The sequence below is a fragment of the Poecile atricapillus genome, chromosome 7 (assembly GCF_030490865.1).
Source record: "Poecile atricapillus isolate bPoeAtr1 chromosome 7, bPoeAtr1.hap1, whole genome shotgun sequence".
In the NCBI taxonomy this organism is placed as follows: Eukaryota; Metazoa; Chordata; class Aves; order Passeriformes; family Paridae; genus Poecile; species Poecile atricapillus.
In genome coordinates, this window is record NC_081255.1 from 27,553,701 (window position 1) to 27,577,818 (window position 24,118).

The 24,118-nt window shown below is 36.2% G+C and overlaps 1 protein-coding gene across 1 annotated transcript in view; it reads right to left on the bottom strand.

The window, feature by feature from the left end:
- The window catches only part of LOC131580845 (BEN domain-containing protein 5), an 880,930-nt gene that overhangs the window by 826,114 nt on the left and 30,698 nt on the right, over positions 1-24,118 (bottom strand). The window contains exon 3 of the mRNA XM_058842532.1: positions 7,812-7,936. Coding sequence (XP_058698515.1) covers positions 7,812-7,936 — 125 coding nt within the window. The remainder of the gene's footprint in view (positions 1-7,811; positions 7,937-24,118) is intronic.

The following is a 24,118-nucleotide window of genomic DNA, read 5'->3' on the forward strand; positions in this document are numbered from 1 at the left end:
AATGTGTTATAGCTTCAGAGTTTTATAAACTAAGCACATATTTATAAGCAGTATAGCAAAGGAACAAAATATTTAATTGAGAACAGCATGGAATTTTTCTGAAGCATTTAACATTGTAGGAACTTTGCTCCCTCAGAAATCAATGGGACACAGATTATTATGAATTTTTTTTAAATTAAAAATTATTCTGAATTAAAAAGATTAAAAAATCTAAAGACAGGAAAGTTCAAAACATTTCACCTTCACTTCTTCAATGTATGCTTCCAAATTCTCATATAAAGACTTTCCAGTCATAAAAGGAAAATGAAACCAAATTTGCATGGAAGACAATCCACTCTGGAACTAAAAAAAGGAGTATTTAATCAGAAATCAAAAAGGTTTTAAATTGAAAATAAAAGTAAGTATGTCCCATCACTGACATCAAGATCATCACAGTGCTGATTTTGTTGATGACTTCTATAATGCATTTTTGACAATTTGAGTGACAGATGCCACCACCACAGGAAATTAAACACACCTGGCCCTTAGTTTCCTGTAGGTAAAAGGCAGTGTTAAATCTGAAGAGTACAGTATGTGTGCAATAATTACTGAACACTGGCACCTGAAATGTTCTTACAGACACCTGGAACAGAAAAAGTTTATTAATTTAACACTACCTTGCCAAGAGTGAATATTTCATCAGGACAGATGTTCTGGTACTGCTGACTGTTTCAGGTGTTTACCAACCTACCTGCATTCATTAGCTTTCAAAGGATGATACCTGTCATGACAGCTTTGGATAATTTCATGGAGATGCACACTATATTGCACTTACCAAAGTTTCACATGCACCCTCAATCTATTCCAAGCACAACTGAATTATTGATCCAAAATAAAATTATATGTACTTGAAAGGATTCCAACTTGGAAGAATCATCATTTATAAATCTAATTTTATACATGACCAATATAGGCACAAGTTTCCAAAATGGTAACATTATTTTTCTTCAAAACTGCAGTATGTTCAATTGATTTTTCTTTTTTTAAATGTTGAGACGCACATGCAATCTATTTTAAATGTCATCACTTTGTTTCTTATTTAATTATCATTTCAAATGGCTTCCTCAGTAAGTAAATGATTACCTCAACTGCTATAGGTATCATCTAACCCTATGCACTTTTGACTTATGATAAAATTGTACCACTTTCCAACACAGTGATCAGTAAAACTACTTTTAAAAATACAAATGCTCCTTTGAAATAATCCATTTTGGTTTTTAATACAAACTTCAAATAATTCAAGCCCATACCTAACAAAAAGTAACAGATTCATATTACCAGGTACTATGGTACCACAAGGTCTTACAAAATTTGCATCATGATTCTACCTCCATCCTTCTTTTCCCATTTTTTTTTTTCAAGTTGAAGGGCATGTGCTACTCAAAGAAATAATCTGCTTATCCTGTAGTAAAGCTGTTACCAAGAAGATATTATCCAAATTCACTCACCTCAGCCTCTCGTGTTTTCTAGGCAGATAGACATACACTTATGCACATGTTTATATATAAAATATACATATGCACACAAGCACTGCTTTAAGGAACTTGGCCAGTGCAGGATATGCAGTGCAACACTGTCATACACAGGGATGCCATCAGATTAAACAAAAAACAACTTAAAGTTCAGACTTCTGATGCTTCTGAATTCCAAAAGGAATCCCAAAGGATACAAACACATAACCCTTATTTTGCTCAGCTGTTGTCATATTTGCTAGCGAACACCAAAGAATTTTCACTGAAACCATTCTCTAATTCAGATTCATTTCTTTTACTTGATTTTTCCTGATGAAAATGTTTCAAGACACTTTGTCTCCTTTTTAATCTTAGAATAATTAGAAAAATGATTGTAACTTCCACCTTTATGCAGTATTTGCTTTCCTCCAAGGGAAAATAAATCATGCTATGATATGACATGATAATGATAAATGATAATGACTGATACACCCAGCAGTGTTAGATGCATGTCAAAGTTTAAATTTTGACCAAGTTCAGCCACAAGAACTGAAATCCACAATTTGATAGATAAAAGGAAAACTTCACTCACATATGAAACAAATAAAAATTTGATACTGCTCTAACTAAATCAATACTAACACTACAGTAAGCAGCAAATGAAAAGTTATAGCAGTGATGCTACACACAGTTAGAGCTTGAAGTCAAAATGGGAATGTGAGCTGGTAGTGTCAGCTGGGTTACTGATACCCATTTAACCTCTCAAATATAGATGGTTTTCAAGAGAAGTATCAGAAGCAAGGAAAAAAAATAAATTCATACAACAAAACAAAACTGGAACATGAAAAGGATCAGGTTTTGCCTACCTGTGTAAACAGTGACTAAAATAGCAAAATACAGGAAGGGCTGGATGTCTCTTTCTAGTGGGCTTAAAATTCACAAAAGAGTACATAAAGATGGGTAATAGCTGGGGGCTTCCTTAATGGGGAAAATTCAAATAATCTACTGATTCCCCTCGTAATTCATTATAAACAGGTATTTAGAGATTACAGAAGCTGACCAGAAGAGGATTAAGAAATTATTAATGTAAATTATTAATAAATGAGTGATATATACTTAGTTTATTAAGAAGATATACGCAGCGAAACACACTAGAGAAACTATGCATTTAAAGTTGGTTAGGAATTGTTGCAAAAAGTGCTTCATTCATTCATTTTGAATGCATTCACTTCAAAATTTCAGATTTGTACTCTTTTCATAAAAACATGACCTTTCACATATGCATTTTCCAAAGCTAGGTAAATGCAATATAGCCTTTAATGCACAGTAAAGAAAATATCTGTCTTCTCAGATGAGAATCTGGAAAGAGTGTAAGATATTAGAAAGCATCTTGATACCAGTAACTTAAATCCCCAAATGACATTAGAGCAAAGCATGTCTGCTTAAGAAGAAGAAAGTAAAAAGGTAACCTGTTTCCAACTTTAGCCTGCTTTTGATGTCATATTCACTCCATCTTACTTTGGATGCAGCTTCTGCAGGAATTAACTGCACAGAATGAGTTCTTAGGTCAGAAAAAAAGGTTGAATACCTCAAATTATGCTTGTTTTTCTTTCCCCCCACCCCCCGCTTCTCCAAAACATGTCAGTTGGTATAAAGAGAGACATCTCTCCCTACACACGTATCACTCATATCTTTAAACAAGCACAGCTGTAATATCATAAAGAAGCAGTTGTCTGCTAAGGATCATGGAGTTGTTTTAGCACAGTAAAAAGGGCCTGAACATATTGTAAAATCCACTGTCAATAACTAATATTTCCTGAATATCTAATCAATTAAAGACAACAGAGATCTTACAGCCTTTTATATTTTACAAAACAGCATAGGACAAAAAAACCCAGAAAATTCTACAATGACAGTTCCATGCATTCATAATAATGTTCAGCTATGACAATCTCTGTCTTACCTGGGCATCCTGTTTAAACTTCTGAAGAACAGGCTATCCTTTTTCCTGATCCATACTCACACATAAAAAACTCAAAAATGAGTCAAAATTCTAGTTTCAGCGCAATAGCAACTGAAGTAACAGAGAGAATGTCTTTGAAGTAAATAACATTTGGTTCTTTGATTTTAACCTCAATCTGGATTGATTTATTAACTGTAAGTAATGATCAAGTCCTAGCTGCCAAATATCCATTCTTCTCCTCTATCCTTCTTGGTGTATTTTGTCAGCACCTTTGTGATGAAGAACTCCAAATGTGTTTATCAACACTTACAGAACAAAATTTGGCACTATTAGGAAACCCCTTCTGTTGGAAATTCTTTTTTTAATCTCAGTGAAAATACCAGTTCTCAACATGATTCATCAGACAGCAGAGCTGCTCATGGTACACACACACACACAGAATTTGTCATGAGGCCTAGATGTGCATTACTTAGTGGTATAATATGGCTGCTGTGTGTTAAATCAAAAATCCTCAAATATTTTTAATCTTTTTATCATTTTCTTGTATGTAACTCTTATCTCTTCTCAAATTGCTCAAAAGGAAATTTTCCAGTACAGATTTTTTTCCACTATGGTTACAGTATCTGGAACTGTGAGCGTCAAGCACTTGAGAAGAATTTCTGACTATGGCCCTCAAAAACAATAGTCATTCTTTTCACCTGTAAAATCCTCCAATATTAGTATACCAGCATGTTTTTTATAATTTATCACACGTACACACATTTCTCTTTTTTTTCCCAAAAAGCTCAAATGAATCACTGTTGCTAGTAATAGCATTAAAGCCATTCTAGCTCAGAGGTAATCTTGCACCTGAAGCACTGTGTATTTAAAATACTTGAAATGCAATTGGGAGATGAAATTTGTTCATCCAATTTCCGGCTGCTCAGAGAAGAAATTTAGCAAAATCATAGATGGTGTTTTAAGGGCCATGGCTGAAGTGAATAGGAAGCAAACCCTGCCCAGTAAAGAGCATTATCAGGAATAGAGAGCAGCCTGTGACACATATATAATTAGAGAAATTGGAGGCTTTGCCCATGAGACCATGTGTTCCCCAGCAAATCCTATTTCCTTCACTCTCCCTTTCATGGATCTGTATAAATTGTAAAAATCTATCTGTTTTCCTTACATATAACATATCAGTTTATTTTTTTCCAATATTGGTGTTAATTGAATTCACCAAACAAGTAACAGAAAAGAATCATAGCTCAGATGTTTTCAGACAACTGACTTGCATGTCAGAAGCCATATAAGGAGACCAACAGACCAGATTTTACATCTTGCAGGTATCTTACATGATGGTGGAATTAGCTATTTTTTTAAATCTTTTTTCCTCGTTAAAGAAAGTATAAAATAAAACTAACATAAAATGTCTGATGTGGAAGTCCAAATCATAAGGAGGATGAAATTAATTTACCAACTTCCAAATTTAAAAAACGTCTGTAGGCTCTACTTCAACATTGGGAAGTGAACATCAAATAAACCAAGTTTATGGTAATTTTTTTTAAATAATTCTGGAAATATTAGGGCTGTCAGTGGCATGGTGCAGAGCTTAGGTGTATAACCTATGAAGCACAACAGTAACCTCACACATACGTAATAGGAGTGAGGAAGCAATCACTCTGAACAAGACTTCTGTATGATAGGGAAAAACAAATTAGGCCTGAGTTTCCATAGTGATACAGCAACAAAAGGCTGCTGCAATTTCCAGCTGTCTATAGTGAGGCAGTAACAGCAAAGGGAGTTGAGCCCCTTCTCTGTAAATTTGGATTAGCATACTCAGAATTATCCATTAAATTTTAGTTCCGCACTATAAAGAAAATATTGAAGGAACTGGAAGAGGAAGAATAATAATAAAAAACAAGAAGTTCTGCAAGAAGCAAAATTACTAAATGCTATGGATTTGGATTTCATGGTTGGATTCTCTGGTATCTTAAAAATGCAAATTCCAATGAGTACTTCCACCTATTCATCTCCTCTGTGGGTTCTCTGATGTTTAATAAGAAATGATCTCATACTATAGCCTGTCTGCCAGTGGGAACACTAATGGGTCTCTTGCCCATCTGGCAGCCTGTTTTCCCGAAACTTACAGGAATTCCTCTCCAGTGGTGCTGAAACTGGCCAAGAGTTAAGAAGCTATTGAAGGAGAAAAGAGAGGAGAGGGATCAGCAGCCATACAAAAACCTAGGCTAGCAAGTAGACTGTGTGATCATATAAGCTCTGCTTCCTTGGGAAACTGGGCTAATTACCAAAGGACTGAAAGATTCACTTATGATGAAAGTCCAAAGGTCCCAAAGCGGAAAAATACTTAAAAGGTAAAGTGGTCTATTGGATATAGGGCTGAAAGAACCAAACATGATAGCTAGGTTGGGACACAAATGATGAGGAATGTTATAATTTACAGAAATATAAATGTTAGTCAGGGATGATGAGGATTTATTTGTACCAAGAGGAGTTATTACTAAGCAGAATTGCAACTGGGAATTGTGGGATTAAATAAAGGAAAGCTTTAGGCTAAAAATCAAGCAACACTATAAGTGAGAGGAGTTTATAAAACAGTTTTGAGACACAGGAAATGGAAGCTCCATGACATAAAAAATTAAATGCAAAGAACCTGTTTTCTTATAGAACAATAATGCATGGATGGTAAGATTGGCTGGAATTTCTAATTGGTCATTCTTTTCATTTATAAGTAGATTAATAACAAAAAATATGGCACTAATAGATAATATAAAAACAAAAGTAGTTACTCTTTGTGAGTCCTTATCCAAATGGCTGAAACCAGACCTAATAGAGATAAATGTACAGATGTGCCTTCTTCACACATTACTTTCATGATGCATCAAAAATAAATGCAGTATTATCCAGGTAATGATTTATAGACAGCTATTAAAATATCTACTTCTACACATACCCAAAGGTGATCAAAGGTCCTCTGTATTTGTATTAGTGCAACATTTTGAAGCAATACTGAATAATTTGCGCTTCCTCATTACTGTTTTCTAGTGAAACATAAAATAATCAAAATGCAGAAAACAGATTACATTACACAGTGTGTTTGACGTAGCAACTTCTAACTTTCATTTAATGTAGCTGAGCTGCAATGACTAATGCTGCCCATGGCCTGTAGTATAAAGAGCTAAAAAGGGTTCCAGACTAGATTACGTCCAGGCAGGTCTCATCTTAACGGAAATTGGAGAGATGAGAAAAAGATTATAGGAGAACACATTATAAAAACAGACCTCACAAGTCAAACTTAATAGTGGAACCATTCTCTTTCATGTAGACAACCATGAAAACAAATATCCTGTAAGCACTAGATATATATTGTATCTTTCTACCCGATCTCTTTGCCTCCTTGAGACAGATTCCCATTCATCTCATGACTATATAATTTGATCATAGTTGAGTAAGGCACAGCAGGGGAAAGGGTCTGTCTGATAAAGTACCAGGCACCAGGACGACAGATAAACAATTTCATGATTTCCAGCTGCAACAGGAATGTTACAGTGCTGGATATTAAGATATTAGTCCCATAGGAATACAAATATTAAGCTTCTGCAGTTTTTTTTCTCTCACTAAATATGTTTTATTTCCATTAAGTAAAAATGACAGACTGATTCTGATAAACTAAGGCAGGTCACCAGAACAAAATTCAAGGCACATTTGAAAAGTGAAATGAAATATTTTTCTTTTTCTTTTTAATTTTTCAATGTGAAAGTTAGTATGTAACTTTTAAAAGCATACAATTGAAAAAATAGAGCAAGGAAGTTTCTTTCTCAGGGGGCATCTTTACTGCAAAAAACATTATTTAAAAGTAAGTGAAACAGTTGCCTATCAATTTGCTTCACATTTAAACCTCCTCTTTCACAAGGGACACGTTGGCAAGCAACTCCTGTGCTACAAGTCACTAGGGAAATGCCTGTTTGCAAAGCTACCCCATTGTTCTACATGTATTAAATGAAGGCTTGAGTGATAATATTTGAACAGCTATGATGGACTTTTTTTTCATATATGAACACACATATTTGATTGGAATGCAAAAGCACAAATATATGGCAGCCATTATTAATACCAGTTCTGTTATTTGGCAAAAATTATACTGTCTTTGCAATTACCTCTTGTCTTGAATAGCTGGAAAGCATGGTCATACCCACTCCTGCTGATACCTGCTTTTATTTATAAAAATTCAAAGAACAAATATACATTTTAAAGAATTTTTTAGTTGCAAACCCTGGGTGTCATTTTTTTGTTAAAGAAAACATATTCTGGGGTAAGCAACTTTTGAAGCTATCATACCAGTTCAATTTATTACCACTTACCTGTGATTCCTTCACGTTTTCCACAGTGAAGTTGAACCAGACCCGGAAGCGTGGGTTGCAGGTGTCTGGCCTAATGAAGAGGTCATACTCAAACTCTGTGACGTGGTCCACACGGCCAAGGTTCCCTACCAGGAACAGATGAAACAGGTTGCGTTTTAATGAATGGCTAATCAACTGTCCATCAACAGCAGTGAGAAATGTTTTTAAAACTTCTATCTCCCTTGGCTAAAATATACAAGTATAACAGGCCTTACAACAGTTCAGAATTATTTTTAAAGGTAGTTCAGAATTATGTTTAAAAGCTAAATTGTAGTCATAAAATAAAATATGTAGCAGTAAGCTACATGCATAAGAATACACCAAAAAGAAGACAATAGAGACTTTTATTGTTCACTCAAATTGACCTTTTGTTTCCTGTTATCTGAATATTCCAATTATGTGTCCTAACATCCTTTTAATTGTTTCTGTTTTTCTTTTTTTCACTTTTCTAATGATGTCTCTGCACATCTTTAAATCCCCACCTGTTAGAATTTCTTTCCAATTGCTGCTCTTGTTCAAGTCCCTGTAATATTAGAGTCCCCAGATTTCTGCCTGGGCCCTCTGGCTGCTGCTCTAAGCATCCCTCTCTCACCACAGATGGTCCAGCCTTCATCTTCTCTGCGATTCAAAAACCACCTCAACCCTTTCTCTTCACCATTTACAGCCACTATCACCTCCTTCCAAAGACACAAATGAGATTTTGCTTCAGCTTGTTCCTAGTGAATTTCATGGAATAGTATTTTTAAATACAGTCAGAGTTACATCGTCCCCTATGGCATTATTCAGCAGGCAACCACACTGGCTATGGAAAACCCACTAAGTGCTTTTAAGTTGCTAAAATGGCATTTTTCCTTTGAAGTACGCCAGGATTTTTAGAGACAGGATTTAGACTGTCCATTGCACTTATATACTACAAAAATAAGACTTTACATTTTCCTGATCCAATCCAAAACCCATCTCATCTGGTCTTGTAAGACAGGGCCACATTTTAGCTCACATGCTAAATTACACCTTCTAAAAAGTAGCACTGAAAATCTGGGTTTACAGTTTCAAATATAATTTGAGGTTAGATATATATTTTTGTGTTGGAAATATACTGTTGGGCTCTAATGTGCATTTATAAGGTTATTTGAGCTAAACAATTCCCTCCTCAGCAAGCCCCACTGCAGTCAATAGGACTGTTCTCTAGGAATACATTGCTCAATACCAGCACAAGCAGCAAAATTCAGCTGATCCGCTGCTCTGGGCTGGAAAAGAAGCAGGAAAAAGACATTTTTAATTCTGTTTATCAATACAGTTCCAGGATTTCTACCTTATCCTAAATTGTTTCTGGCTTTTCTAATGGAACATGTTTAATCTTCTCTATTTTTAATGTTATCCTCTACTTTCCTACCCACATCCTTCTTTTCATAAGAAAATTCTCTCCACTGCTTTCCTCTGCAGACCTGCTCCACGCTCTCAATCTGTTCCTGAGGGCTCGCCTCAAGGAGACACTTGGCATTGGAAATATTTGAAAAAACAGCTCTATTGCAAAGCCAGAATGCCTCTGCCAAACAGAAATAATGACACCTGCCGTGGTGGGTGTCGGTGCCCAGGTGCCGGCAGTGGGGCCGCAGGCCCGGCTCATGGAGCGGCTGTGCTGGCCCTGCCCATTCCAGCTGGCTCCTGACACTCCCAGATGGCTACAGAATGGCCTCACCCACGGCACAGCCCAGCCCCTCAGCCCAGGGGTAAAAATGTGTCCAGTGAAGGGCAAAATCCTACACAGGCAGAGGGGCAAGGGAGCCTGAGGACAACAGGGGAGCGAGGAGGAGGAAGGAAGGAGATGCTCTGGGAGCCAGGACAGAGATTCCCTGTGTCCTGTGGGGAGAGGCTGGAGCAGGTTGGTGCAGTGACCCATGGAATGCTCACAGGTTGGTGTCTCCTGGGGAGCAGTGACACATGGAATGCCCACAGGTTGTCTCCTGGAGGAGCAGTGACACATGGAGGGCCCAGGATGGAATAGGTTGATGTCTCCTGGAGGAGCAGTGACACATGGAGGGCCCAGGATGGAGCAGGTTGGTGTCTCCTGAGGAGCAGTGACACATGGAGGGCCCAGGATGGAGCAGGTTGGTGTCTCCTGAAGAGCAGTGACACATGGAATGCCCACAGGTTGTCTCCTGGAGGAGCAGTGACACATGGAGGGCCCAGGATGAAATAGGTTGGTGTCTCCTGGAGGAGCAGTGACCCATGGATTGCCCAGGCTGGAGCAGGGAAGCGAGGAAGGATCAGTCCTCAGCCCCTTGCACCACTCCTTGTGTGGGGAAGTTGCTCCTGAGAAACAGGGAAGGGCAGGGAGAAGGCACTGTTTTCATTTCTCTTTGATTTTTACTATGCAAACCTATTTTAACTGGCCATAAATTAATCTCCATTAACACAGCAGAGTGTTTTGCCTGTGCAGGCCATTGCTGAGCCCTGTCTGCACCTCGACCCAAGAGCTTTTTCACCTTATTTCCACCTCTGTCCAGGTGAGGAGTGTGGGTGAGAGAGCACTGGGTGAGCAAAGCCAGCCCACCACGGCTCCTGACTTTAGCTAAAGCCCTTGACACACCTGAGTGCATATTCTGCCACAGGGGTAAGACCCATCCCTTATTGACAACTGAACTCAAATCTTAATGTAAACTACGATTTCCTACATATTATTATCCAAAGTAAATAAGAATGGTAAAACCAAGCTATTGCATTGTAATACCTTTAATTAAGTGACTTCGTTTTGCTGTATTTTTCATTAAATGTCATGAGTAAATGACATAGCTGGGATAATAATATTCCTTGGATATTTCAGGATTTAGGTAGTCTGAAGTATTCATCCTGAAAGTTGAGATTCCAACTGCATCACAGGTCAGAGATTTACATCTCTCTGGACAAAGTTTGGTGCGTGGATTCACCTCAGCCTGAGCTGTGCATGTGATCCTGGCAGATTGTCTCAGGTTAAGGCAGCAGGCTGGATGAACACAGATGGTGGGCTAGGTCCATCCTGTAAACTCATAAACTAATATACATGCCTCCCAGCAATCCCAGCAATTCCAGATTTGGATTAAGTTATCTGCAGCACAGAGCGGAGGTGCAGATCTTCATGGAATTATTCCCAAAGAAGGACACAGAAGCAATTAAATTCATATTTAAAGTTCAAAGACCATTAAAAACTTGTACTGCAAGGCATAAGAAACTAAAAGATTATTAAGTGAATAATTAAAACAGAGCAAAATGAGACTTTGATTTTGACCTTTTGCACATTTCAGTTTCTTTTTCAACATCAAGTTAACCTGATGTTGATGGGGAACAAATGACCCTCTCAAATCTGCTTTACAGAGTCCTCAGGATCCCTAAACTAGCACTGGAGAATTGTAGTGATGTCAGGGGAGTCACAGATGGTGAAGAGCTGGTGTGCTGGAGCCACTGCCATCCAGTCTGCTTTGGAAAACCCATCCCAAATCCAGCAGAGCCCTTAAAATTTAATCATTTGTGTGCTTGATTCCTCACGAACCCCAGCATGGTTTTCTCTCTTGATTTGAATACTTCCTTCCCTCTTAATGCACTATTTTTTTCCTTTTGTGAGTTTATTAGTTTATTATTATTTTTTACCTCTACCAGGCACACATCAGCTGCCATTGTCACCTGCAGCCCTTTGCAGTTTGATGTCATTTGGACATTTCATTAGCCCACTCTTTCTTCTCTGGCTTCCAGATGCTTAAGAGGCTGGACTGAGCACTAATGCCTTCGGTAACTAATTCAACAAGTTCCTCATGCTCAATAGACTATTGTTTGTAATATCACAGCCTTTGCTCACAATCTGTCAGCCTAATTTCAGCCCACATAGCAATGTCATTAAACAAGACAGCAGTTTTGGTACAAAGAAGCCAAGAACTGTAGGAACAAAACACCTCCTCGCTTTAAGAGATGCTTTGTAGAAAACTGATAATGCCACTGAAAAACATTTCTTGGTGTCCAAGAAAGGATATAAACTTCCCAATGTTAATCTCATAAACAAACTGAGCAGGTTTTTGTCCTGCCTTCGCAGTGCTGTAATCACGGGAAATACATTTACTCTAATGGATGAGAATTATATTCCAAAACCACAGGTACCACATTAGAAACTATGGAACAGGAATTAAAACATTGATTACAGCATTCCATTTAGATATTAAGCCATTTTAACACTGAAAATAAACAATTTTTTTCTTAAGTGCAAACCACCTCTAAACTGATTTTTTTTCATATCTGTAAAAGGTTCCATAATTTTTTTTTCTTGCCTTTTTGCTAAATATATAGCAAGAGAGAAAACTATTTAATGTGGGTAGACAGCAAGTTCCTCCTGTGTGCCAGGAATTTCTGTGCAATTCCACAATGCCTACACTGTACTTTGCATTACCTGCAGCCAACAGTTTCTGCACTGAAATTGTGAGAAATGTAAGAGAAAGCCAGATAACACCAATTTTGTTTAATGTACCTATCAACAGTTTTCAGTCATGATACAACTACTGTATGACACTTCATGTGCACAGGTCTTATTCTGTGTACCTTGCTAGTCTGGTCACTTGTGGTATCAGTAAGAGTCTGTTCACAACCTCATTGGTTAAGTATATTCTTATAAAATCAGAGAAAAAAGTCTCCCACTACTAAAACTTCAGCTTTGCTTTACTTCACTTTGAGTTCATGCCCACATGAACTGATCCCCACTCCATTCCATAAATACAGAAGTTGCATATATGAGATTATACAGCATTCTCCAAAGCCTCATCACTCCATATCTTGTGATTAGCACTATATTTTCTGGTTAACATTACAAAACACAAGATATTAATGATATTTAAGGTACATGTATGATTAAAGAACTGATTGAATAATGTGACTGCAAGGGGAAAAACCCAACAATATTATGAGCAAAAAAATCTGAACTGGTTGGCATTCTAAGACAATTCTTGTTTAATTTTTTTTTAATAATTTGGGTTCATATCTGGATGTCAAATGACTTTCTGACTATATCTTAAAAGTAAAACAAGTAATTTATTAGGGTAGCCAGCATTTTACAGAACATTTTTGATTTTCTTTCCTATGCACTCTGAAATTAGTTGTGGGGGTTTTTTTCTATTATTATTTTACTTTACAGAAATATTAGCACAGATCTTTTTACACTGATAGGAAGATGAGAATAAATGAAATTCCCAAATGTCTATAAACTGACTTTCACTTAGCCTTGGGGTTTGTTTTTAAGACACGCTCAATTTTCAGTCACAGTTCTGTTCAATACTCTTAGCATACTGAGAAAAAAGGAGACATACTTTCCTTTAATCGTTCAAGCCGAAATTTTTAATTATATTTGCTTAAATTGCTTTACAGAGTAATGTTTAGTGCAATGCTCTCAAAATGTGAATAGTGAAAGGGGTCAATAGCATGTTTCAAGTTTCTTTAAAAGTCAGAAAAAAGCCCAATGATAGCATTTTATTAATCATGCAACATACACTTAGTCCTCATCAAATATTAATGTATATTGCTTCCTACATCAATAAAAAGTGTACTTTACACAAAGAAAGGAAACCTGCTTAAGAAAATGCTAGCTAAAGTTACTAAACATTCTAACAATTATCATAAAAATGCTAGAAAAGAAAATATAGAAATGTTAAGCAATCCTAAAATCTTCTTAAACCACACATTGTGCTTGCCTACAGAGAATTTTTAAGATGAAAAATAGACCTTGAGGGTCTTAGACAAGCCTGAGGCAATATAAAGAAAAAGGTCAAACACTCTGCTAAAAAGGACCGTTATCTTCAGAACAACAACTTATCAGCCAGCTTGCAGCCCTGCTTATTTACAGTTATTGGTCCCAGAGGAAGTGCACTTCAGCGCAGGGCGCGATTACTTTGTAATGAGTTTGCCAGAAATGGTAAAGGAAACTAATTTGTAACAATGTGCTGTTCCTGGCACATGAACTTTCTCAGACACTTTTTTTTTTTTTTTTTTTTTTTGTCCGGCCATGAATAACTAACTTCAGCCTTCCTAATAAGCAGTGAAAACAGAAGTGCGCTAAGCCCAACTGAGTCGCGAGCATAAATGCGCTGAAATATCAGTGATTATCCCTCTCAGCTGTCCATTACAGTACTCATGATGACCACCAATTCCCCTGTGGTGGATATATAGAATGCAGGTTTCAGGGGGTGGATTTGCACATGAAAATTAACACCATTTGGAAGAAAATAGCCTGCACCTGTCACAGATTAGCAACAAAAGGTCAAATGCCTCCTTTTACACCTAGAGCACTTGCATATTGTATGCCTTGCTTACAGGAGCCTAATTCTAGTTTCTTAATTCAAAAAAGTGAGCACCATGGTGAACTGAGGAGAAAAAAAGAATTAAATCTTGGCTAAAAGCTATCAATAAATCTATTGATCAAGATACATATGAATGGAAGTAGCTGAGGCAATCTCTGTTTCTAAAAGAGGTAGTTTTTCAAAAGAGAATTACACAAAGTGCTCTTCTGTTTTTGTCAATATGCTGCCAGGTTTTGAAATGCTATTTTTCATCCACACAATAAAAATCTTGACAAGTAAGCAATAGAAAATCACTAATACACTTTCAGCTGCATTTCAATCTATACAAATTCTTTAAACAAAAACAACCAAGGAACAGATTGGAATATACATCATTTTCACCAGTAGAACCTGGGATTAAGTCCAAGATAGCCAAACGGTATTAATCTATATTTCATGCAACTCTGTATTTCCAAAAACAAGGTAAAATGTTGAATATGGAATAACCTCGATGGAATTCATCCTTATAGATCATAAAACACATTGAGATGATAATGTGAAGAAATTTTATCGATATGTTCTAAATGGAACAGAAACTACAGGGACTGAGATCTGTAAAAACTCCTCTCGAGTGAAAGATTAGGTATCTCCTCAAAGGAGTGCATCTAGGAATATCAGATGTAAATACCCACTTGCTTTATGGTCTTTTCCTGTGAAAAGAATTCATAAAAATAGTTTGGCAGTAAGTCCTAAAGAACTTCTAAACAATATTTGATTTCTAAATAGGGGGGGAAAAAAATCTAATGAAATAGGGATGATCTTTGGAACCCCATGACAGCTTTTGCATCATCTCCTAGATTTGTGCCCAGAGCATATGTCAGCTCAAGATACCTGAAACCACAAAGCACGATTTGAAAAAATAAGACAACTCCATAAAAACCACATATACAACACCTGCAAATTTTAGTTTAAATTATTAAAATTACACATATCAAGCTCTGCAACACAAAGTAATATCTTCAGTACCACAGTTAAATCAATGTTCTGCAGAAAATCTCTCGGTGCTCTTCCGCAATGTAACATTCTTTTAAAAAACTTATGTTTCACTTAAAATCATAGCAATGCTCTTAACTCCACTTTTGGTCAAAATCCAGATTTCTTTTGAAAAATGGTCAAGAATATCAAATAGGCAAAGCATTTCAAAAGTACATGGCTCAAAAAGCTGGATGCTTCCAATTTGATTTGCAGTCTCTTTTCTATCTTCCCTCCTCAATTAAGTTGAAATTGTTTTTACCATAATGTTTTGAGTTTTCTATCAATAGTGGCATCCAAATAACAGTAAATCACTTATTTTTGTGAAAAAGATTGTATGGGAACAATGACTTAGGTCTTAGCAGCAGCTGGTAAAAGGCCAGGTTCCATCTCTGCAAAGGGTAGATCAGGATGTAGCGCTCACAGAGGCCGAGAAATTCTGATTGAGCTGTTATTGTAAACAGACAACGTGATAAAATCTAATTGTGACTGAGGGCACATGAAGATTCTAGCTTTGCACTTTCCTTATCTATGTAAACAGCATTAAAATAAATTGGTTTGGTTAGGTTTTAGGGGGGGTATATAAGTTATGGATTTCTATTGGTTTATTTGTTTCTTTTGCTGTTGATCTTAATTCACAACATTGAGAGCCTGATCTTATTTTCAGGATCACAGTCAGAGTTCCACTCTCTCCAATACTTTTCCTTTCAAGTGACATAAGCAAGGTGCACTGGATCCATTTCCTGGGGGCATTCTGCCCATAGGCCCTGGGAACTCAGTCACTGCTTCTCAGTGGTACCAAATAAGTGTAATGAACAAATCTTTAATTCCTTTGTATTGAGTTAAGTTGCAAAAATATTAATGATGTGTGGCCTAGACTAAAACACCCACAGGAGTTTTATAAATTAAAACTTTTATCTGAATTAGAGTAGGAGGCAGAATTGTCTTCCACACAGAAAATTAAGGGAACTGAAAACCTTTAAGAAAGAATGACTGGTTGAAAAAGGAGAGAATCATAATCGATCTTAAATCTATTTGTTGAATATAAAAGAAGGAGGGGTGAGGTGGACAATGTCAATGTAAAAACAAAAATATTATCATATTCTAGGAGTCCAGACAGTGCTCCCAATAGATAGCTTTAAGATGAGTTCTTCCTTTCAGAAAAAAAGTACTTTTCTTGGTCACAGGTGTTTGAATGATGTCTGGGCAAAGGGTATGGGGAAATATAGGGATTAAAGTTTATTAAATAGGCTTGAGGTTCCTCCTGCAATGAGGATACAGTTACAGAGATTTCACATTATAACTAACTGTAAACTTCTAGCTTGTATTAATCCCAAAGGCCACCTACTGACATCACTTGCCACTATCTTTTATAGTCCAGGAGAGTAAACAATGCAATTTAGAAAGACAAAAGAAGCAGCTAGAACTGGAATCTTTTCTGTCTTTTTATGTTCATTAAGTAGAGCAGTCTTAATGGTGATGCCTTTTTAGAGCATAGTGACAAACAGCAAGTATTCCTGAATATTTAGTGATCATGATTGCTCAACAACCACTATGAGCAAAACACTACAATATAAAAGTAACAGATATCCCAAAGTACTACAGAAACCATTGTGTAAACAGCAGGCTCACACGTGTATGAAGAAATTATACAATACAGTCTTGCTGAAAGAATTCAATAGTTTTGATCAAATGAGATTGATACTTAATCACTTGCAGCCAAAGAGCCTTATTTCAAAATTGTCCTTTTCAATGAAAACTAATGCTTTCAGTTAAAGGACCTAAAAAACCTGGTGCTGCAAAGAATAAAATGTCAATGTTCACCGTGTGGGGAAATTGTAAAGGATGAATAAAATGGAGTCAGTCTCTTGACTCCTTCTCCTACATCTGTGAGAGTCTTATAAATTACAGAAATATCAGCAGAGCCCAAGACTGCAGGCCAAATGCTCCAAAAAGTCAAAAAATTATGTAAATACACAAACTGGCAGTGGTAAAGCAGCAACTTAGTAGGGAGTGTCATGAGTGCTTAAAAATCAGAGGCCTGTGCCCTAAGATGGCCATCACAAACCCACTACACCAAATCCACCAAATCCCCAGAAAAACAGATTTCTCTGCTCCCTCTTTATCAATTCCCCAAAGGCCTCCAATGACAGATGGGCAGTTATTTATCCACGGCAGTGAACCTTTGTTAAAGGAAAATCAGAATACAAAGAGGTTTTGTATTAGTGTCACGAAACTCAGCTTTCTTTAACAAAGCATGTGCTCCCAAAATGGTCTCTCACGGCTGCACTTGTACCACATCCTTCAGAGCAGAGCGCTTAAAGGAAAAGCATTTGGGGAAATTTCTGTTTGGAAGTCACTTAGCATATAATGGGTGCTATCCTAAATAAATAATTAATGAGTTAATAAATAAATTACGACAATGTCTGCAGCCTTAACCACAGAAGCAACCACCAGCCAAGGCAGATGAGGGAACAGGAGCTGCAGTACCACAGTGGGATGTACCATCACTGCTGTGTCACAGACAGAAACACGTTCCAAATACTGGCTTGGTTAGGGCCTGATGCTCAGTGCACACCACTGAAATCTGTTGCTCTCTCCAGCCTCTGATGTAAAACATTCTCATATATGCCTGCTGCCTAACAGCACAGGTGTGCAAAAAAAATAAAGTATTAAAAATGGTTAAAAAAAGTTAAAAGCTGCATATTCTTTATTCTTTAGTACATCACAGCAGTCCTGCTTATGTAATGCTTCCTACTCAATATATTCATTATTTGGCAAAGACCCTGAGAATTCTGGTAATGCAAAAGACAAGGAAGTTCTTTCATCCTACAAGAGAGGATATTCCTGTTGATTTATTACAGCACAGTAATGCTGTAATTCTGCATTTGGCCTAGTTTGGTGCCTTATACATAGAATCACCATTTTTCCAGGGGAATCCTTCCAAGGTATAACTACACACTGACACTTGAATAAAAATTAATAGATGGAAACCTTAATCAGAGACCTATAGTTATATTATATTCTCAAGGACCTCTCAAAAGTCACCAGAGCTGTAAATAAAATAGGAAGTTTTTTATTAAAGGGTATTACTGGAAAGGTTCCAGATATTGCCTTATAAAAGAATCTTGCTTTTTTGAGATGGATCCCGGGTAAGAACCTTCTTTAACTAATAAATTACTGGGTTTATAGCTGAAATGTTCTTTATCTTATAAAAAAAATCCTTGGGAAAAGGTACTGCAAGGCTAGACTTTCCATACAAATACTAAATGTGAATAACATCTGTCCTCCATACAGCTTTTGCAGAAGGAACACTAATTTTAATTTATTATAAAACTGAATTTGATTCTTCATGCCATTATCAATCTAGTCACAAAAACAGTTTGGGGGCTAGAAATGTTATTCTCATTCAATACATTAATCCCATCATTTCATTGCCTAAAAGTGGTATCTTACCATACAATCTCCATGATAAAATTTACAGATAGAGTTTCCTGCAGTCTGGGTACATTTTTAGCCATTCCATCAGATTAGACTGATACACAACTTTTCTGCTCATCTCTTCCTCCTCCTCTGTAGCTCCCACTCTGACATTCTTTCATAGAACAAGGTGATTTCTCTGCTTTTCTCTTTATTATACAGCATTTTGATCCTTCTGTAGGTAATGGAACTTGCTCCTGTATTTCCACTTATATAATTTTCTGACTACTGTGTCTTGTTATTTTCTTTTCCTCCAGGTACCAGCCTGTTCTGGAAGCCCCCTTGACTTTCAAATTTACCAATATTTATGAAATGCCAATACTGTTCATATCATAACTACATTATATTGGTTTGTTTTTGTAATGCTGCTAGAATTTATCCAGGCCTTTGTAGCTGTACCCACATGGATGTAACAGAAAACTGCTTACTCTCATTTATCTTTGTTTAGTTATAGCTGAAATTAGACCTTAAAAAAACTACCTAGTTGATGTTATTTTTTCAGTCAGAAGTGATAATTTAAATATTGACATTTTAGATGGCACCAACATGTTTTTGATTTCTGCTATGGTTACTATGCTTTTTTTATATCTGAATGTCTGTCTTAATTTTGTTGGGGTTTTGGTGGGGGTTTTTGTTTGGTTTTTTTTTTTTATTTTGCTGGATCCAGAAGCATTTCCTTTCATTTCAAAGTATTTCTATGTTTGTAGTAAATTAAACATTAATCTTTCTCTGCAAATGTCAAGTGATATTTAAATGTTTTTCTGGCAGATAAATGATTATTAATATTAATGCAATAAAATCACAGCTCTTTGTCCTTTCTTTGATATTTAAGAAAAAATTAAGAATGTCAAAACAGTTCTGCAAAAAGAGAATTCATTGGTTTACCATCCACTCTTCATTAGCCTGAGAGGTAAAAAATTACTGATCTTGTGAGACAATGTGTTTATAGAATCAGAAAGGGTTGAAAATGAATTACTCTATCAGTGGTAGAGTGTGTATCATTTCAATGTGAAAATGCCTTGTTAAAGTTCATTTTAATTTAAAGCCCCCTTTTGTCATTCAAAAAGCTTTAGCACAACGAAAGAATCTTTGTCACTTTCATAATTAGCCCCTCTTGCACTAAATGAGAATAAAATCTGATCAGAAGTCCATACAGGCAAGGTCATAAATCAAAGAGAAAAGCTCCACAACAGTCCTGTAAGATGTCCAAAGGCACACACAGCTTGGAATTAAAGCACTGTAGTCAGGATCCACTCCCAGAAACACAGCACAAAAAAAGCCCCAATAATATCTCTTTGACAGGCTAAATTTATCTCCATATTCTGTAGCCCTATAAACACATTTTGCTGTTTAGATACAAAAGCAATTTCAGCACCAAGGACAATCCAGGAAAGCAAACAGCTGTTAAAGTGCTACTATCACCGTTTGCCAAGCAAAGTCAAATTAATTTAACTTAATGCTCTGACTTCAAACTGTGGCAGTAAAACAAAATAAAACAAACAAAAAAACCCACCAAAAACATATATGATAATTGTCATAAAGCATGAAGAAAGTTGTATAACAACTTAGGAAATCAAGTTTTATTTTATACACAGAAGTGAGTATGCAGCCCAGCTCAAATGTAAAATGGATTTTATTCAACTTATTTTCATTTTCAGATGAAAGTAAAAAGACATTTTGAAACATGTAATAGAATTCTCAACCTTGGACAGTTATGGAGAGACTGACAGCACATCACTCTCTACTCAGGGATCATCAGAACACCAACAGATATCCAAGCCATCAACATATTATTTTACTCCCCATGTTGACACAAAATGAGGATTTCATCAGAAAATGATGCCTAAAACATGGGGAGAGAGAAGGGCAAGGAGAGGGCAAGTTAGGAAGTTGAAGGGAAGACTGCTATAAAGTGGCAGCCAGCAATGAAAATTTGTATTCTACAATGCATACACCTTTTACAATTCCATGTATTATGTTAACATTAAACGCTAATCTTAAATTTTAATCAGATGGGAGTACTTTTAAAGTAGCTACATCCATACAAGCAGGAACTTGAAAATTCACATTCACATCTATAAAGCACACATATATGTGTAGACATTTGCATCTGTGTATCTCTACCTTCAAATACACTGCTTTGTCCATTAAAATTGTGCAACTTTCCTTTATGAGATTTTGGGTTTTAACAATATTTTCTTTGCAGAACCAAGCTATTAATGTCCTGTCTCTAACCATGCAAACACCAAACTACTTTCAAAGGAGTGGCTTGTTTGGAGGGGGTGGTTGCTTGTACATCTGTCACATGTTCCCAAAATTTCACGTTACAATAATTATATAATGATCACAAGTAATTCAGTTCCACACATTTGGAGACACGTGGAACTGGTCTGCTAAGCAACAGACTGAAGAGCATCAGTGTGACAAAAGGAGAGCACTGCCTTTCTCCATCCTCCTACAATCTCACTTTAGTTACCACTTTATTTCACTTTATTATCACTTTAGTTCGCTACCATTGAGCTACTCACGTTGGTTCAGGTAGTGAGTACTCAAGTTTCCTCCTGAACACAGCCCCCCACACCTGAGGCACAAAAGAAATGTAATTTCCCTTGTCTCTCAGACATACAGGTATCTAAAAAGTGCAATTTGCAAACTCCCATACAAGCAAAGCAAGCCTGGGAACTGTGACAAGGGCGTGCAGGTGATTAGAGAAAGAAAATGGATTTCAGATGGATGGGATGAGAATCTGAGTCAGACATATTATTGAAATTGAACTGCCTAGATCTTTTTCTTATAGGTGAGTATTACAAAAAGCCAATAAAGCTTTTAAACAAAAAGCAGGGTTTTTTCCTATATAATAAACTAGATTAATTGGCTTTTAAATAGAGAGAACTCAAATTTAAAAAGTATGAAGGAAAAAAATCAAAATAGAACTCCCTTGCCCATTGTGCTCCCGACATTACTTTTCACCTTTATCTGAATCTCACAAAATGTGGAGGAAACAATGATTTTAAAGCCAATCACATCATATACTCACTTTCTCTGCTCTTCTAATAATTCTTTGATATCCAGAAGTTTCTAGCCCACCAAGAGGCCCACTTAAGCTTGATTTAGGATTCCAATTAAGTGGATTAAAATTAAATTTTCTTTTATTTGACTGTATCTAAAATTCTTTCTCACTGAATTTGTATTTGGTAGGAACATATTTTTCCAAAAAGGAAGGAAAAAAAATCTTAAAAAAAGGAAAGATGAAGATTTTCAAAATAGACAAAATTTTCTCATAAATTATTTTATGAACCCAGAAAACAAATCAGTATTTCTAAAGCAATTAGTACTCAAATAACCTTACAGTGATTGTTGAGCTGTGTTATTGTGTCTCATGGGCATGAAGTGACCTTGATCAATTATACAGATCCAATGTTGCTTTTGACTCTTCAAAGGCAGGGACATACACACACTTTGCAATACTATTTCCATTCAAAATTAGGCTGAATTTCTAAAGAGTGATGCCAATTTACCTCTACATAAGAATTTAAAGAAAGATCAAAACTTTTCAGTTAAAAATAACAACAAATCATGCTACTTTTGTTACATATTATGTTTTACTTCTAATAGTATACCCTGACAATATAAGAAGCTGCTGCTATGAGCTCTTTGGAACACAATGCACATTGAGATAAACAGGTTAATTAAAATTACTACTTTAAATATATCCATGGTTAATTCCAATTTTCAGTTTGAATCTATATGTATGTGCTTTACAATGCATTCATTCATTATGACATACAAAAATATTTTTCTTATTAAATGCATTGGGAAGTTTTAATACATTATGAAACACTGAACAAGGACTTACATAACAAAACAATTATCACCTTAAGAAGCAAGTAATTATTTGTGGTTCCTAATTTTAATAATATTCTAGTACTGTAACCTCAATAATCTGTATTTCTTTAGCTTATTTACTTGGAAGTAAAAAATCAGATATTTAATGTGTAAAAAAATGTTTACATGTTACTATCCACAGTGAAAAACTTTCAAATAAAGAAGTTAACAAATGTCACTAGCTTTACCCAAATAGACTTGCTTTTTCAAAGGCAAGTCTTCAAATCCAGGAACTTTTATAAAGTCTGTCTATTCATTTTCATCTTCTTACCACAATGACAGGAAAACATTATCTCTGTGACTGAAAGATGACTTTCTGTCACACTGCTGATGTGAAAGGCAGTCAGCAGCAGAAGGACCTTTGGCTTTAGAACATCTCAGACTCACAAGAAACATGGCAGTCCCACTGTCCCCTCTAAAGAGGGAAATAGTTTATACTTTGGGAATTGTAATTAGAATTTAAAAGACTTCCAGTTCTGAACAGGTGGGCAGCTTCTTACAATTACTAGGATGGCAGGGGTGTTGTAAATATCAATTTATAAATTCCTTTACAAATAAGTATATAAATAAGGGATATCAGGAAACCTAAAGGGCTAGCAGCTGTATTTTCATTTTTTTAAAAAAAACTAAGTTTTTGTTGTCAGCAAAGTGACTTTTTTAACCTCACATAAAACTTCACCTGCAAAAATCACTTCCAAACACACTGAGGGATTTGGCCTCAATGTACAGAACCAGGGATTCCAGATTCTCTTTTTCCCCCTTTCTCTCATTATTTTTTGTACTTGCTGCTGCATTTTGCTGTCCATCAAGGCCTGGAACACCCCGGAATGGAATCCACACCCCCAGACCTTGCCCTGAGCACGCTGCAGTGCAAGGGAGTGGCCCAAGGTGGCCCCAGCCATGTGTGTCACACTGCCCACTGCTCTCACACTGACCTCAGCCTCCACCCTCCTCTGCAAGGCATTCAACACCAAACCACACCAGGATATTCTTCCAATATCATCCTGCAAACAATAATAATAATCATGGAGGAATTGATTACAATTTTTAGGGGGCAAGGTGATTTTATAGGACTAGACAGGTTAATTAAGAATACTACTACTAATAAAGAAGTTTATTTGGTTATATTTTCTTGGTGTTGAACTCTTTCTGCAAGATTGGAAATAATTCACAAACATTATCTTTCCAATGTAATATCCACAGTAAAATTACTTTGGACTGCATATTAATTAGCCAACACTAAATTTTCTCCACATTTTCTCGTTCATACCCTGTGGAATTTTATTTTGTTAAAATACAGTAGCCTATATTTGTGCTCACTATGAAGTCACGTAGATAAAAAAGACCAAATCGCAATCACTAAATTACAATAATACGACTTTCTGATTTCAGCATTTTTCCTTTCTCAGAATAACCAACAATTTAACATATGTCTCCCAGTTATTATTAACAGTTAGCAAAGCTTGTTATAGTACTGTCAAAGAACACAATATTGCTTTTCTCCTCATCTAGGTTAAATCAGCCAAAACTGAATAGGTTGCAAAAGATAATGCTTGTTCTCCCTCCTCTTTCTTTACTCAGCTG